The sequence below is a fragment of the Cetorhinus maximus genome, chromosome 24 (genome assembly GCF_964194155.1).
Source record: "Cetorhinus maximus chromosome 24, sCetMax3.hap1.1, whole genome shotgun sequence".
NCBI classification, from domain to species: domain Eukaryota; kingdom Metazoa; phylum Chordata; class Chondrichthyes; order Lamniformes; family Cetorhinidae; genus Cetorhinus; species Cetorhinus maximus.
The window spans coordinates 37,184,884-37,199,430 of NC_135902.1; the positions used below are offsets into that span (position 1 = coordinate 37,184,884).

General features: G+C 44.3%; 1 protein-coding gene across 1 annotated transcript in view; it reads left to right on the plus strand.

Moving 5' to 3' along the window:
* Positions 1–14,547, plus strand: part of bahcc1b (BAH domain and coiled-coil containing 1b) — a 247,453-nt gene that overhangs the window by 135,871 nt on the left and 97,035 nt on the right. The window contains exon 11 of the mRNA XM_078571020.1: positions 1,105–1,971. Within this exon, the coding sequence (XP_078427146.1) occupies positions 1,105–1,971 (867 nt within the window). The remainder of the gene's footprint in view (positions 1–1,104; positions 1,972–14,547) is intronic.

Here is a 14,547-nt window from a genome sequence, read left to right on the forward strand (position 1 = left end):
CTCCTGTTCTATCTTTTTTTTAATCTCAATGTACTTTACATGATCCTTAAACCTTAACAACTTACCATATAAATATCAGCTGCAAGTACCTTACCAGCACCCTAAAGCTATTATGTCTAGCAAACAGACAAGAGACTAAAGTCCAACATTTTTCCTTCTAATTTTCAAGGCTAGATGATATGCAGCTGCTAATTCTTTTGTTTTACTTTGGAGAGAAAGGGAGGAGCAACCTTTGAGATAGGAACCTTTTTATCCTTCAGCAGTCCTTGGGAAGGAAGCAGTTTGGTGGAAGGATACATATTCATCTGGTGGTAATGTCAAAAGAGGCGGATGGATATCATTAATTACACTCAGTTGATGACAAGGTAGTCAGGATGCTGCCAGCCAGGATAAAGTCAGGGGCACCTTCAGAGTTCTTGGGGAAGACAGAGTAATAACATTTGTTTTGTTGCCTGCGCTGGGTGTCAGCTGTACGATCGGTTGGGAGATTATCAGTTCAGGGTGAAGAGCATTGCAGTGACGAGGCTTAACCCTTTCACCCCCAGAAACCAATTGATAACCTTGCTCAAAGTTTCAAGCATCACACAACCTCTGCTCCCACTTCCCCCTGCACTTTTTGGTTTGTTTTTTGTTCCGTTAATAATTTTTAATGTTACTGTAACAGCGTGTGAACGTAAGACACCTGAACAAAAAAGAGATTTTCTAGTGCGGTATCAAAAGGTTGACGTAGAGTGAGTATCATGGCATTATGATTACAGTCGCTATAAATGATGATTTGTCCACTCAGGCATGTTCAATTTATCAGAGTGAAAAGGAGAATAAATTAAAATGGACTTAACACAGCAACTGCATTGCCCGATAGACCCTACAGATCACAGTTTCTGTTTTATAGAACAGGATCACACACCCCAAAAAAAAATCACCACAGAGAATTATTTATCAGAAAGGTTTGAACAATTTAAATGGAGTTTCCCCCATCATGGTAGAAAGGATTTCAGAAAACTGTCTCTGCTGGTAAAACCACATTGAATATGCTCAGATTCTGCTGGACAATAGGGGTTAATGTGTTGGATAAAACAAGATCCTTCTCTCTCTCTGTTTCAGATTTCCCACCTGGTTATACATACACAGCTGTCGCCATGGGCTACAACTCCCCTACTCCACTTGTGCACTCTGCCGATCCTGCGGACCCCGAAACTATGCAACCCGTCACCACGGCGGCTGAACCAGAGCAGTCCAGAACCTTTACGCCTGGTGCGAAAATTCACTGTGATACTCAATCCAACATGGTGGAGGAGGCAAACCTCACTGACAAACGGATCGCAACCAACGACCTGGATGTTGTAGAGCAAAACACACACAAGGTTCTCTGCACCTCAGAAGGAAAGGAGACAGTAAATGCAATGCTAGCAGAGAATTCAACTGTGGAGCAACTTGAGTCATCTATGAAAGAAAACATGGAATGCTCAAGGCATTTGATTGCTTCTCAGGGAATTGTCACTGATGGAGGACTTGCAGGAGAAGAGGGAGGACAAGAGATTTCAGTGACTAAGTCACCTCGCACAACCAGTGAATCCACAACTTTAACCAATGAAACATTGGATGTAAGGAACTCTGATCACTTGGGTTCAGTAGCTGAAACTGACTTAAACCAGGAATGCAAAATTGTTGAAGAAGCCAAACAGGTGAATCGAGATGAGGATTCAGAAATTCGCCATGATGCCTCAGAGAGGGATGAAGTGTTCAAGTGGCGGTTGGACTGCATAGCAGGGATGAATGCCCTGGTGGCAGCTGGCCTCAGCATGGGAGAGCTCTTCGTTTTAGAGCCTGAGGTTCCCAGTGCCCCCATAGCACCTTCACACCCTACAACCTCAACCTGTTACCCCTGCTCGGGGATGCATGGAATAGCTCTGCTGAGTGAACTGGCTGAACTCGAACAGCAGCAACAAAACTGTGATGGCACCAGTCAAGGTAATTACCTTAACTTAACTCATCTTTACTCTGTTCAATATCAGTGTCTGCATGATGATTCTTCAGTTAGTCATTTTAAGCTCCTTTCTAACTACATTTAATCTTTTACTTTAATTGTTCCTATGATTGGATACACTACCCTCCGCCCCACCCCACCCTCTACAAAAAAAATGAAATGGAAGAATCTGGGCATTGGCAAAAGAATATAGTTGTTGAAAATCCAGATGTGAAGTGGAATTTCAAAATAAAAATTGATCTAATTATTCAGTCAGTTTATCCAGGGAGTAACTACACAATGCAGAACATCAAGAGAAAGAACAAAATGATGTCAATGCCGCATGACATCATGTCCTCAAGACGCTCCATAGTAGTTACAGCCAGTGAATTAGTTTTGATGTGTAGTCGCTGATGTGACAGCCAATTTGCACACAGCAAGGTTACACAAACATCAAATAGGTTAAGGGTTGAGGATGAATATTGTCTTTCTTAAGATGGGGAGCTTTTGCACCCACCTAAACTTGCAGACCGTGTTTTGGTCTCATTCAAAAATCTTTTCAGATATTCCAGTATTGATCTTTGGTGTGCGCTGGGTTAGATGCTCTGAGCCAGGGCAGTAGTAGGGGCACTACCGTTGGTCTCAATGCATCTAACTTAAAAAAGGAATGCCAGCCACATTTCCTGCTGCTACTTACTATCCATGTGACACTTCGGTGAAAGTGTGTGAGTGAGGTCAGAATTGTGCTTGGCTCTAATGTTGACTGTTGCCTGTCAACACTCACTATCATGACTCAGCCATAAATAACGGACACTTGGCTGAGCTCCCAGATGGAGCTCAGAGTCCATGGGACTCCACCAAGTAGTCAACACCCTCTGGGAGGGCAGAAGAGAACATTTGATGAGAAAATGTATTATCTTAAACTAGCATGAATTTCTAACGGAGCAAATGTCAAATTTCTGAATTCAGGATTTTATCCATCTGATTTAACACTAACAGGAATATTCTATTTGCATCATATAAGCAGTGGTGTAAGGGTATACTTAACTGTTAATTTTGGGGACAACAGGAGCTGATTAGTGAAATGTTATGGTTTACTCTGTACTATATTATTCAAGCTCTAGTTATTACAATACAATGCAGCTTCTAACTAAAAGTCCTAATTCAGCTGAAGGTAAGCTTTGTGATGATACTTTTAAACTAATTGTGCAATTAGTCCATGGCAAAGCTGTTAGGTGTCAGCCTTGGCTCAGTGACAGCATTCTTGTCTCTGAGTCAGAAGACTAGAGGTTTAAGCCCAATTCCAAGGACTTGAACACAGAACCTAGGTTGGCACCTCAGTGCATTACTGAGAGAGTGCTGTACTGCTGGAGGTGCCATTTTATAAATGGACAAGTAAAACTTCAGCCCTGTTGGCGCCTCAGGTGAACATAAAATATCCTAGGGCATTGCTCAAAGATAAACAAGGGAGTTCTCCATTGTCCTAGCCAACATTTATCCTCAACCAATACTTAAAACAGGTGATCAGCTCACTTATTTCATTGATATTTATGGAGTCTTACTGTGCACAAATTGGCTGCCACAATTCCTACATTATTACACTTCAAAATGCTTCATTAGTGGTAAAACACTAAATAAATGCAAGCTCTTTCTTTTATAAAGCAGCAATAAAATAAATGCATATATGTTAAAAAGCACTTCTTCAGTTGGAATATATGTGCAACAATAATATTGCCAAATAATAACAACTTGTACAGAAGCAAAATATTGTGGATGCTAGAAAAGTGAACTAAGAACCAAAAATGCTGAAAATGCTCAGCAGGTCAGGCAGCATCTGTGGAGAGACAAACAGTTAACATTTCAGGTCAATAACCTTTCATCAGAACTGGGAAAAGTTAGAGGAGATGTGAATGGCAGGGTGATGCATAGACGAAAGCAACAACAAGAGAAAAGCAGGAGTAAGATCAAAAAATGCAAAGAAAAGGAAACAAACAGGGGCAGAGATTACAGCCTTAAATTGTTGAATTTCGTGTTGAACCCAGAGAGCTGTAAAGCGTCAATAACTTGTGCCTGTGTGTACTGTAACAAAATTACCCCATGGAACTTCAGAAGGATGGGTGGAAAGTGGACACTGACCAGGAGTTAAAGGAGGAGTTAAAGGAAACGGTTGAAAATGTAAGATTTCAGGACATTTATGAAAGCGGGGAAAAGGTCACATTGTGGCGGGTTGAGGAAGCAAAGGCCAAAGGATAAGCCCAAACTGAAAGCTGTGACACTGAAAGGAAGGGACAATGGTCCAGATTCAATGGAGAGATAGTTGCAGGCTGCATGTAGGCCAGTGGGAGGTTTTAGAGACAGGGTGGGACAAGGGCCTTTGAAGTCAATTTTGTAAATGCAGATGAGAATTTTGAGATCATTTCAGTTCGTTCCCCATTTTGTGAGGGGTTTTCGATTAGTTTTAGTATCTGTCTAAGCTTTTCGCTACTTCACATCCTTCTTCAAAACTATTTTACTACCATTACTACCCACCGATGATACTACAATGCTAGATATATTTTAACTGAAATGATATAATCTATTCATTTAAAATGAAGCTACTTTGTAACTGAGGCTTTTGGGAATATGTTCATATAAAAACAGACCTTTTTAAAATTCAATTTTTATTGCAGAACAGGTCACAGAAGGATGTGGCGCAAGGGATTAAATTAGTGTGTCGTTTCTTTTTTGGTATTTATAGAACAAACACGGGCACAATGCAACAATGACTTATTTCCTGATTATCAAAACCTTCAAACAGTTGCCAAAAAAAAAACCCTGTGCCTGAAGCCCCTCTCTCTTTGTGTTACGAAAAGATAAAGAATTCGTCTTGTAAAACGAATCTCCCCAAAGGCCTGTATTTCACTCTGGTCTCAAAACATTGAGAGAACACAATGCCAAACAGCTGTGATGTTCACCCAGCACAATCAAACACTTCCTCCTGCCCACACCAACATGGCAGGAACACTCTCTGATCACTTCCTGCAGCTTTCAGGCAGCAGTTTCACACAGGGGAGCAACTTCCCCGAGAAATCACCCACTCGGGAGCAAAACAAGATTTTAAAAAGCCTCATTTGGACAAACGGAAAGCTGAGAAAGGAGAAGGGCAGTGGATTGTTTAGATTTAACTGCCCTGCAGAATGAGCGGTGACTGCTCAGCGGAGGTAAATAAGTGCAGTCAGAGTCAACAGGGGGCTGGACAGTGTTTTGTCAATAGAGGTGACTGAGGGGTTGTGAGGGTAGAGTGTGTGTTATGTTCTAAACCTCTCCCCCCTCCCCTGACAGGTGTTCACCAGTCTTGTACATTTAACTTTATCTGGTTGCACAAATCTATCTGCACGATTGAGCTCTTGCTAGAAAGTGAAAGAAAGTATTTGAGATGGCCTTTTGTTGTCAAAGATTTACTTTTTCTTAAAACTACCACTCCTTCATTTAAGGACATTTTTTTTATGACAGGCAATGTATCGGCTGCTAAAGGCCCACATTCTTATTCATTAGCAACAGGGACTAATTGGTGAAAAGCAATTTAAAACAAACCCTGCAAATTACCTGTAAGCTTATGCTCTGTAAATCTCACCTTTAGGTTTGATACGTTTTAGGAGGTTTAGAACATTGCTATCCTGTTCCTTACCGTCCCTCCAACCACGCATCCCTCCCCCATCCCCCTCACTCTGTCCCTTATGTCATTTTCATAAAAGTCAGGGTTTCCCTGGGCTGCAATATTTCAAAATAAACTAGGTGTTTTAACCTTCAGATTTCCCAAAGTGTTCCATAGCCTTTGAAATATAGCACCTGTTGTACAGCAGGGAAACACGTTGCATATAACAACAACGCGATACATAATCTGTTTTAATGGGTTATTTTTGTGGGTGGTGTGAAATGTTTGGTTAATGTTCAACTAATTGGCCCCCATAAGGGCCTCAGTAGGTGCAAGGCTGCCCGATGCCCCCTCCGACTGTAAAATTTCAGACAGGTCGGGGGGGCAGGTGGATAGGCAGCGGGAAGGCCACCCCTGGATTTTCCCTGCCCACCCACCTTCAAACCCATCGGCAGGAGGGGAGGGGGTGGTAAAATCCAGCCCAGCGTCTCATCTGAAAGCAGCAGCCCCCTCAGTACTGCACTGAAGGGTCAACCTAAATTATTCACTTCAATCTCAGGAGTAGGGCTTGAGTGAAGCCTTCTGAGTCCGAGGCAATACTGCCAACACTGAGCCGAGACTGACACCTTCCGGAGGTAGAATTCAGAGGTTCCTCGGGAGGCCACGAAATTGCTGACATCAAACAGATGTTGCAAGCTTCTCCTGGCTGCCGATGGGCTGAATGCTGAGCACACACCACACAAGCCGTCAGTACGATTTGTCATTACAGGCACTTGCTGAAATTTCAAGCATGCAGCAGTTGTTTCTCAGTTGCCACCAGTGTCCCGGATTCCAGCTCACAATGTAAACGGGCTGGTCGTCAGGGACCAGCTAACACGTTGTGCTGCGCAGGAGTTGAACACAAAGTTCGACCCCTTGTTTCTTATAAAGCATGTCCCCAATTTTGGCAAGGACATTATGTGATGCTCCAAGTGGAGATTGCCTGCACTGTCACCAAAAGGGAACGTCACCCTAAGACCAATATCACATAACTCTTAAGAACCAGTGAATGAAAACTCACTCACACCCATTCACTTAATCCAGGAATGGTGCACACAGTAAAAAAAAGTGCAAGAGGGAAAATGATAAATCTAGTTTTCAGTGCTATTTAATATTGATGTTTGGATTGTTTAACAATTTGTATATAAAAAAAACTTTAAAATAAATTCAAACCAAAACTGCTGAAGAGATTAATTTTGGTCTGAGACCAAAATTAATCTCTTAGCAGTTTTGGTTTGAATTTATTTTAAAGTTTTTTTTATATACAAATTGACACTTTTGGAAATTCTGACACCAGTATCGTCCACAGTGCCCAGCTGAAAACTGGAGTACTCCTGTGTCTTTTACAACACAACGTTTTTAAATCTATCCATCAGGTGGGTTTAAAAACTTATGCTGTTGTGCTGTCTGATAGCCTTTTATTTTTAATCTGATAATGACGGGTCAAGTCACGTATGATACAAGATTGGTGTTTAAAAGAAAAATCGAAAAAATGTGATACGATTCTCACCATTGATTGGAAATGTAAGCTATATGCACATTCGCATATAGATTATCATAAACACGTGCTCATTGACGAAAGCAGATTAATCACTCATGCTGTCAGATGCGTATTTGCGCACAGACTATCAAAGAATGTGTACCGAAACACACACATGTAACATATGATGCACACGGGCCGGGATTTTCCGGTCCTACCCACTGCAGGAATTGTCAGAGCCGGGACGGAAAATTTGATGGACCACCAAAAGGTCCTTTGACTTCAAGCGGCTGCGGAACTGGGAAACCCTGCCCCTTGTATCATATGACGTACACGTATTTATACGCTGGATATAATGTCATGCCCTTGGTTTTCCTGGAGATTAGCAGCAAAGCTATGGCCTGTCTATGACATAGAAACCCTTGAAGTGACAGAGTAAGTGGCTGGCGCCATTACTTACGCCGTGCCATATTTTCTTGGTACTTTCGGGCCGTTCATCCATTATTCTCAGCATGAACAGTGAGAGGTTAATTATCATTTCTCCACTATATTAAAATAAATGCCAATCGCCACTGTCCTGGATTAGCGCCAGGTTTCATGCTGCTGCTGCTGCTTAGACAGAAAAGTAATTGCGCTGGGAACCTGGCAGCAGCAAAATTGACAATAGTCACAAAACTGGAAAAGGGACACCACAGCTTAAACTGAATAATAACTGGCAACCATCATTGTCACTTGGCAGTAAAATGTATAAAGTGCCGACTAAAGTTAAATGCGCCTACTACCTGAATGTTCCTTGGAGGCAGAGGTAAAAACCCACAGAGCCCGGTTTCCACATCTTCACCTGAAGTGTTGAAGAAACGTGGATTGTCAGCCGTCTCATCGTCCGTGAAAAAAAATTTCCTGTTCTTGTTTTTCACGTTCTTCCCTCAAGAGTTGAAGCAAGCTTAGTCACTGGCATAGACTGGCTCGGCTGAATGTAACCCTACGTCAGGAATAGAGACTGACAGAAAGGTCAAGGAAGACCGATGCCTTATGCTTACAATCCCGGGCAGGGCAGAATAAAACATTACAAAGGGATGGGCTGCATTATTTAACACTTGGAAACCCAGGTTGTAGGCCAGGCGTTGGATAGTGGCTGAAAATGGTCTCCTTTCCGCAAAAATTTGGCTGGTTATTTCCACTGAAATTGGTGCGAAATAGATTCATTTCAAAGGGAGGTGGTCGTAACTGACTAGGATTAACAATCTAAAGATGGAGTCGAACCACCACCCTCTCAAAGAGGGCTTTAATCTGCAGGTGAGCCTTTCTGTAGGGGCAGTTGGGTTGATGAAATAGACAGACATCACCAAGCCTACGCTCCCGAAATGGGCACACTTTTACAGCTGCTGTGCTGAAGAGTGTGCACAACCCAACGAGCTTTTAGGTTTCTTATGTACTTGGCAACAAGAGGCTGTGACCTGTCTGGAAGGGGCTTGTTCAGATAAGGGGTATGAAATTGAGATGCTGTCGTCTATTAATTAAAGTGGCTTACAGTTATTGGAGTCATACATTGTGCAGTACATTAAAAACAAATTAAGGCAAAAAGTTATATTTTTTAGCTGCCAGGAGATTCTGTTTATTTATTGTAGTTTTCTAGTTATAGCTACATTATCACTCCCTCTTTAATTACTCCAGGATCACCTTTGATATGGACGGGGAAGTGACTGAAGCAGCATGAACAGCCTGTGAACACTGTCACCCATTGTAAGGCTATTGCCTAGTTTGTTTCTGGTTTATCACAAAGCTTACTGCAGCATATTCTAATTAGAAATGCAGGAAAATATAGAGTAAATTATAAAAGGAGAGATTGGCACGTTAGCGAAATTTGCAGGGTATGTCCCCAATCTGACTATTGCAGGTAGATCAGGGCCAAAGGCCGGAATCATCCCAGGTTTGAACAAAGTGCGGTAGTGGGTGGAAAAAAGTTGTTTTTTGGTGGGTTTTCATGCCGTATCATCTCATTCCCGCCTCATTAATTGTGTAGCCACAGGAAACATGCCGTGGCACAGGCGGGCTGCCTCTGATTTGCCCTCCACGCCGTAATTTCGCTGCTTCCTCACGCCATATTTAAACTGCAGCCGCGTGCACACTTCTCAATACTTGCAGCCCAGGACTGCTCTGTTGAAGACGTGGCCCTAAAAGCTATGAAGAGTGCAGCCCCCCGCCCCGCCCCGGATGCCGTGGAGGCCTACCACGATATCCTCTACCCCTTCTCTGGCTGCAGGAGGCAATCATTCTGGGTTGGGAGCTGGTGACAGAGGTGGTCAGTGCCAACGCTGCTCACAAGAGGCTGGCCATCCAGTGCAGAAAACAGATGAATGATCTCATGCCGCCAGGGTAAGACAACCATCTCATCACTCTAAACTCACACACTCACAAGCCCATCACACATTCACTGGTATCTCACTCACTGCTGGCTCAAGGGACATCATCACTTCTCTCTCACACACACACCCTCACATCTCCATCTGGCCTCATCTCCTCTGGAGACTGCCTCCTCAGCCCTCACCATCTTGAGGTCACTTGCACAGATCAACATGTGCCCCTGTATACATACTGAGATACCCTCCTTCCCCAGTACAGCCCTCGTCCTGCAGCCTTTTGCCTTGCCTGAGGCCACTTCTCCCCCTTCGCCAGGCAAGCCCTAGCCCTGCAGCCATTGAAAAGCCAGCCCTGCCTTACGGCTGGTCTGATAGGTAGGCACTTGCCCGTGAGCTCCCGCTAAAAATGATGCGGTGCTGCCTGTGAAGCCTGGCACTGATAACTGTGAGTGATGCCCGAAGCAAGGTAGGCAAACAAACCGCCAAGTCCCGAGTGAAGTGCAGCCCGCCGGGTGCACGTCGCTTATGTATAGTTGTGAAACAATCACACCGGTGTACCTGGATGATCCAGCATGGGGGACTGATTCCAGCGAGCAGAGCTTATAATAAGATGCCAAAGTATTGAAATTAGGTTCTCAATGTGCGGCGATGGAGAACGCGGCCTGCCATTTACGGGGGAGCGGAGAGTCACAAACTGGTTTCACGATGGCGGGAAACCGATTTTTGGTTGTCTCACCATATTGTTTCCCCCCTGCCAGCCTGCCATGATGCCCGCTGCTGCCAATGTGGCTGGAAAATTATGGCCGATATCTACACACGCGCACACACACACACACACAATGTACCCAGCAACACACAGGCTTGATCATACAATATGCACCCATTAAAACATTGTTTATCACCTTATTTACATGGACATACCCAATGCCAGGGCAAACACACTTGAGTTTTCTGTACCTCACACTTGCAGATTGCGGAATATAAATCTCATCACACACATATACACAGGAAATTAAATTATTGAATCCATGTAGTCTTGTTACATTTTTCAATCAATAAAAACTTTTATCATCTCAATTGATCATTTCTGGCCAAAATGATTGACTGTTCCTGAAGTATCTTAGGACATATTGAATCCATTAGTGACTCTTCTTTGGGAAAAAGGTGAGGTCACTCCTATAGGATAACTAGGGAATTGGAGAACAGGCATTGTGTTGCAATGTTTTATGACATCATGCGTTTGTCTTTTTTTAAGATGAGTTGACATAATTTGCTTATTTTTAGTCCATGACCCTTTTGAAGATCTACACCAGCATTTTCCTGAAATTTGATTTTAACTCTTTGAGGACAACTGCAGTTTCCGCAAGTAAACTAGGCTAAGATTACTTTTTATGAGTTTATTCAGAGAGCTCCACAAATCAAAAATTCTTCTGTGGTTCTGTACATTTTTTAACATCGGTTGTCTAGTATCATGTGTCAGCCTTGGCTCAGTGACAGCACCCTTGCCTCTCATGATTCAGATGATTGCGAGCTCAAACCCCACTCCAGCTCACCACCACCTTCTCGAGGGCAAATAAGGATGGGCAATAAACGCTGGCCTAGCCAATGATGCCCACACCCCATGAATGAATAAAAAAAAATATCAACACATAACCCAGGCTGACACTCCGGTGCAGTACTGGGGAAGTGCCGCACTGTTGTAAGTGCTGTCTTTTGGATGAGACATTAAACCAAGGCCTTGATTGTCCTCTCAGCTATTAAAGAAACTCTGTTACACTATTATTTTGGAATGTGACATCCTTGAGTAAAGATGTCTGGGGTCGAATGTCCATATCAGACAGTTCGGGGGTTTTTCAGTCTGTATGTGTAATGGGCTTTGAATTGTTTTTCTACATTTATCCACAAAAACATGAGTAGACAGAAAATAATAGGGTAGATTTTCCTGACCAATGCCCTCCACTTGACCTCTGCCACTTAAACCTCACATTAGGGTTTTGCAGAGCTTCCATGAGGCCTGAATTCCCAGCTCATTTTACCAGCAGACCACTTGCTGAGGCCCAATGAAACACGGTGCTGTGGTCTGGCTAGTGGGGTTCTCAAAATACACAAAAATGGAGAGCTATTCATCCGGCAGAATGTGTTACACAATTGGACTATTCTGGCTGCTAACTGCCATCCATGTGTAGTAGTGAATTTGGGAGGCCTGCTGTAGCAATTAAATTTCCTGCCCCTTCTACCAGCGCTAGGCCCTGCCAGGCCATTTTTAAAATTGATTCACAGGATGTGGGCATCACTGGATGGGCCAGCATTTGTTGCCCATCCCTAATAGCCCTTGAGAAGGTGGTGGCGAGTTGCCTTCTTGAACCACTGCAGTCCATCTGGTGTAGGTACACCCACAGCGCTGTTAAGGAGGGAGTTCCGGGATTTTGACCCAGTGACAGTGAAGAAACGGTGATATATTTCCATCATCCGGATGGTGAGTGGCTTGGAGGGGAACTACCAGGTGTTGGTCCCATGCGTCTGCTGCCCTTGTCCTTCTAGATGGTAGTGAACGTGGGTATGGAAGATGCTGCCTAAGGAGCCGTGGTGAATTCCTGCAGTGCATCTTGTAGATGGTACACACTGCTGCCACCATGTGTCAGTGATGGAGGGAGTGAATGTTTGTAGAAGGGGTGCTAATCCAGAGGGCTGCTTTGTCCTGGATGGTGTCAAGCTTCTTGAGTGTTGTGGGAGCTGCACTCATCCAGGCAAGTGGCGCGTATTCCATCACACACCTGACTTGTGCCTTGTAGACAGTGTACAGGCTTTGGGGAGTCAGGAGGTGAGTTACTCGCTGCAGGATTCCTAGCTTCTGACCTCTCCTGTAGCCACAGTATTTAAATGGCTAGTGCAGTTTAGTTTCTGGTCAAAACTGGTAAACCCCAGGATGTTGGGGGCCTACACTTCAAGTTTGATATGAATACTGAAGAGTCACTTATTTCAGACGCTAACATTGATCTAAGTCACACTGGTCCTTTCGTTGCTTGGTTCTGCCGATTGGGCTAGTCTGGTTGAAGGGATGTTTGACAGCCTCTTTCTGGCCAGACAGACCGTGCAGACCTCAGATGCAACATCAATAACCTCAGCCCGAATAACCCATTCGTCAACAGCCTCACATCTGCTTTCATTCCTGCTGTCGCTGACCATCACAATGTTCACCTGGCCACAATGCAAAAATAAAAGCCACCACAAAATAAACATTCCAAACCAAACTTATAAATGAAATCACGCATGCTGTTTACACAAATGTCAACTAATCATCCTTAGTGTCTGTCTTCCATGTACCTGTGTCTGTCCCAGTGCTCCTCCACAGTGCTATCCTAGTGACTGAGGCATGGCTGGTGAAAGGTTGTTGACTATTACTGGGGGAGACTGCAGATGGTCTTGGAGGGCGACATCTTGCAGCTCCTGGCATGGGCGGCAACTGTCTAACCAGCTGACATGGAACAGCAAGGGCAGTGACAGAGTGGCAGCGATTGAGAGGATGAATTTTGACATCCTGAGAGAGGGCAGCAGTTTTGTACTCCATGGAGCCACCCCAGAGCAGTGCCTCAGCGATCCTGATGGTCTGCTGGAGGACAGGTTGCTGAACTGTTGTGACATCAAGCATGCTCCTTTGGACACTGTCATCCAAAGCCATGATGGCAGTAGCCTGAGGTGCCACTGGAGCCCTCAGATGTTGGGTAGCTGATGCTTGGCACTGCAGTAGAAGCTGCAACCTCAGTCACCGACCACTGCATCATAGTTGGGTCCACAGATGTGAGAATGGAGTTCGCCACCAGTTCCATTCTGGAAAGGGTGGGCTCCAAGCTCTGCACAAAGCCCTGTGTCAAGTTAGCCTCCACCTTTCCGGTCATTGACCACAACCTTTCTGGCAGGTTTCCTAATGGACCAACATTTCCTGTCCATCTTCTACAGGCTACCCCATTGTAGCCTTCATGTGAATCAGCTACAGCGGAGCCCATGTGTAACCTTATCCTCCGGCTATCCTTGTCCCTAACCTTGGCTGCAGTCCATTCATGCCCAGCGTCTCAAGTAGAGAGGGTTTTCAACTAAGTAGTGGGTGCAAGGGGACAAATTTGGGAAGATGTGGTAAATCAAAGAGTAGAGACACCGCAAAAGAGAAAGGTATTATTATGGGAAATGAAAAACAGACTGTGATAGGAAGAGAGAGAGAGAGTATAAATCTTAACAGTAAATCAACAGATGAGACTAGAGGTTATGGAACGAGTAAAAGGATAAAACTAAAGGCTCTGTACCTGAATGAACAAAGCATTCAAAGCAAAACAGATGAACCGAGAGTACACATAGAAATAAATAAGTACAATTTGATAGCCATTACAGAGACATGGAGCAGGATTTTATGTCCTGCGGGCGGGCGCACACCTGACCCGATCGGGCCTAAAATAGTGCACGATAACGCTGGGCGAGCATCCCGACATCATCGTGCACTCGCGCAATATTGCGGCCAGCAGAGGCGCACATGAGAGTCGACAATTAAGAGACCGGTTAAGGCCCTTAATCAATTAATTTAACCCTGTTTCTCGCTGCCCGTCCAACCTTACGGTTGGCAGGCGGGCGAATCGGCCAGGCGGCCTTTTGATTGCTTTAGTGAACCTTATCCATGGGCAGAATGAGGTTTCCACAATTAAGTAAAAAATAAATATAAATTTTTGGGCAGAATTTTCATTCCGTTCATTTTATATTGAGTCAGCCCCATGTCAGGTCATTTTTTTCGGATTTTAAAAGTCTTTAATTTAGGTTTTAAAAATCTTCAGCTCCCTGAGGTAGCTCTGTGCCTTCAGGGAGCTTTCAGTGCGCCCTCCCCCACACACGCACAGACCTTTGCACTAACTGGCCAGCCAGCGTGAAATTGAGGTCAAGAGCCGACCACAGGCGGTGAGTCGATCCCGGGCCCGCCTGCCGTACCCACCTGATGACCCAAAAATCCTACCCATGGCTGCAGGAGGACATGGACTGGAAGCTGAATATTAAAGGGTATAGGACAGGAAGTGAAGAAAAGGTGGAG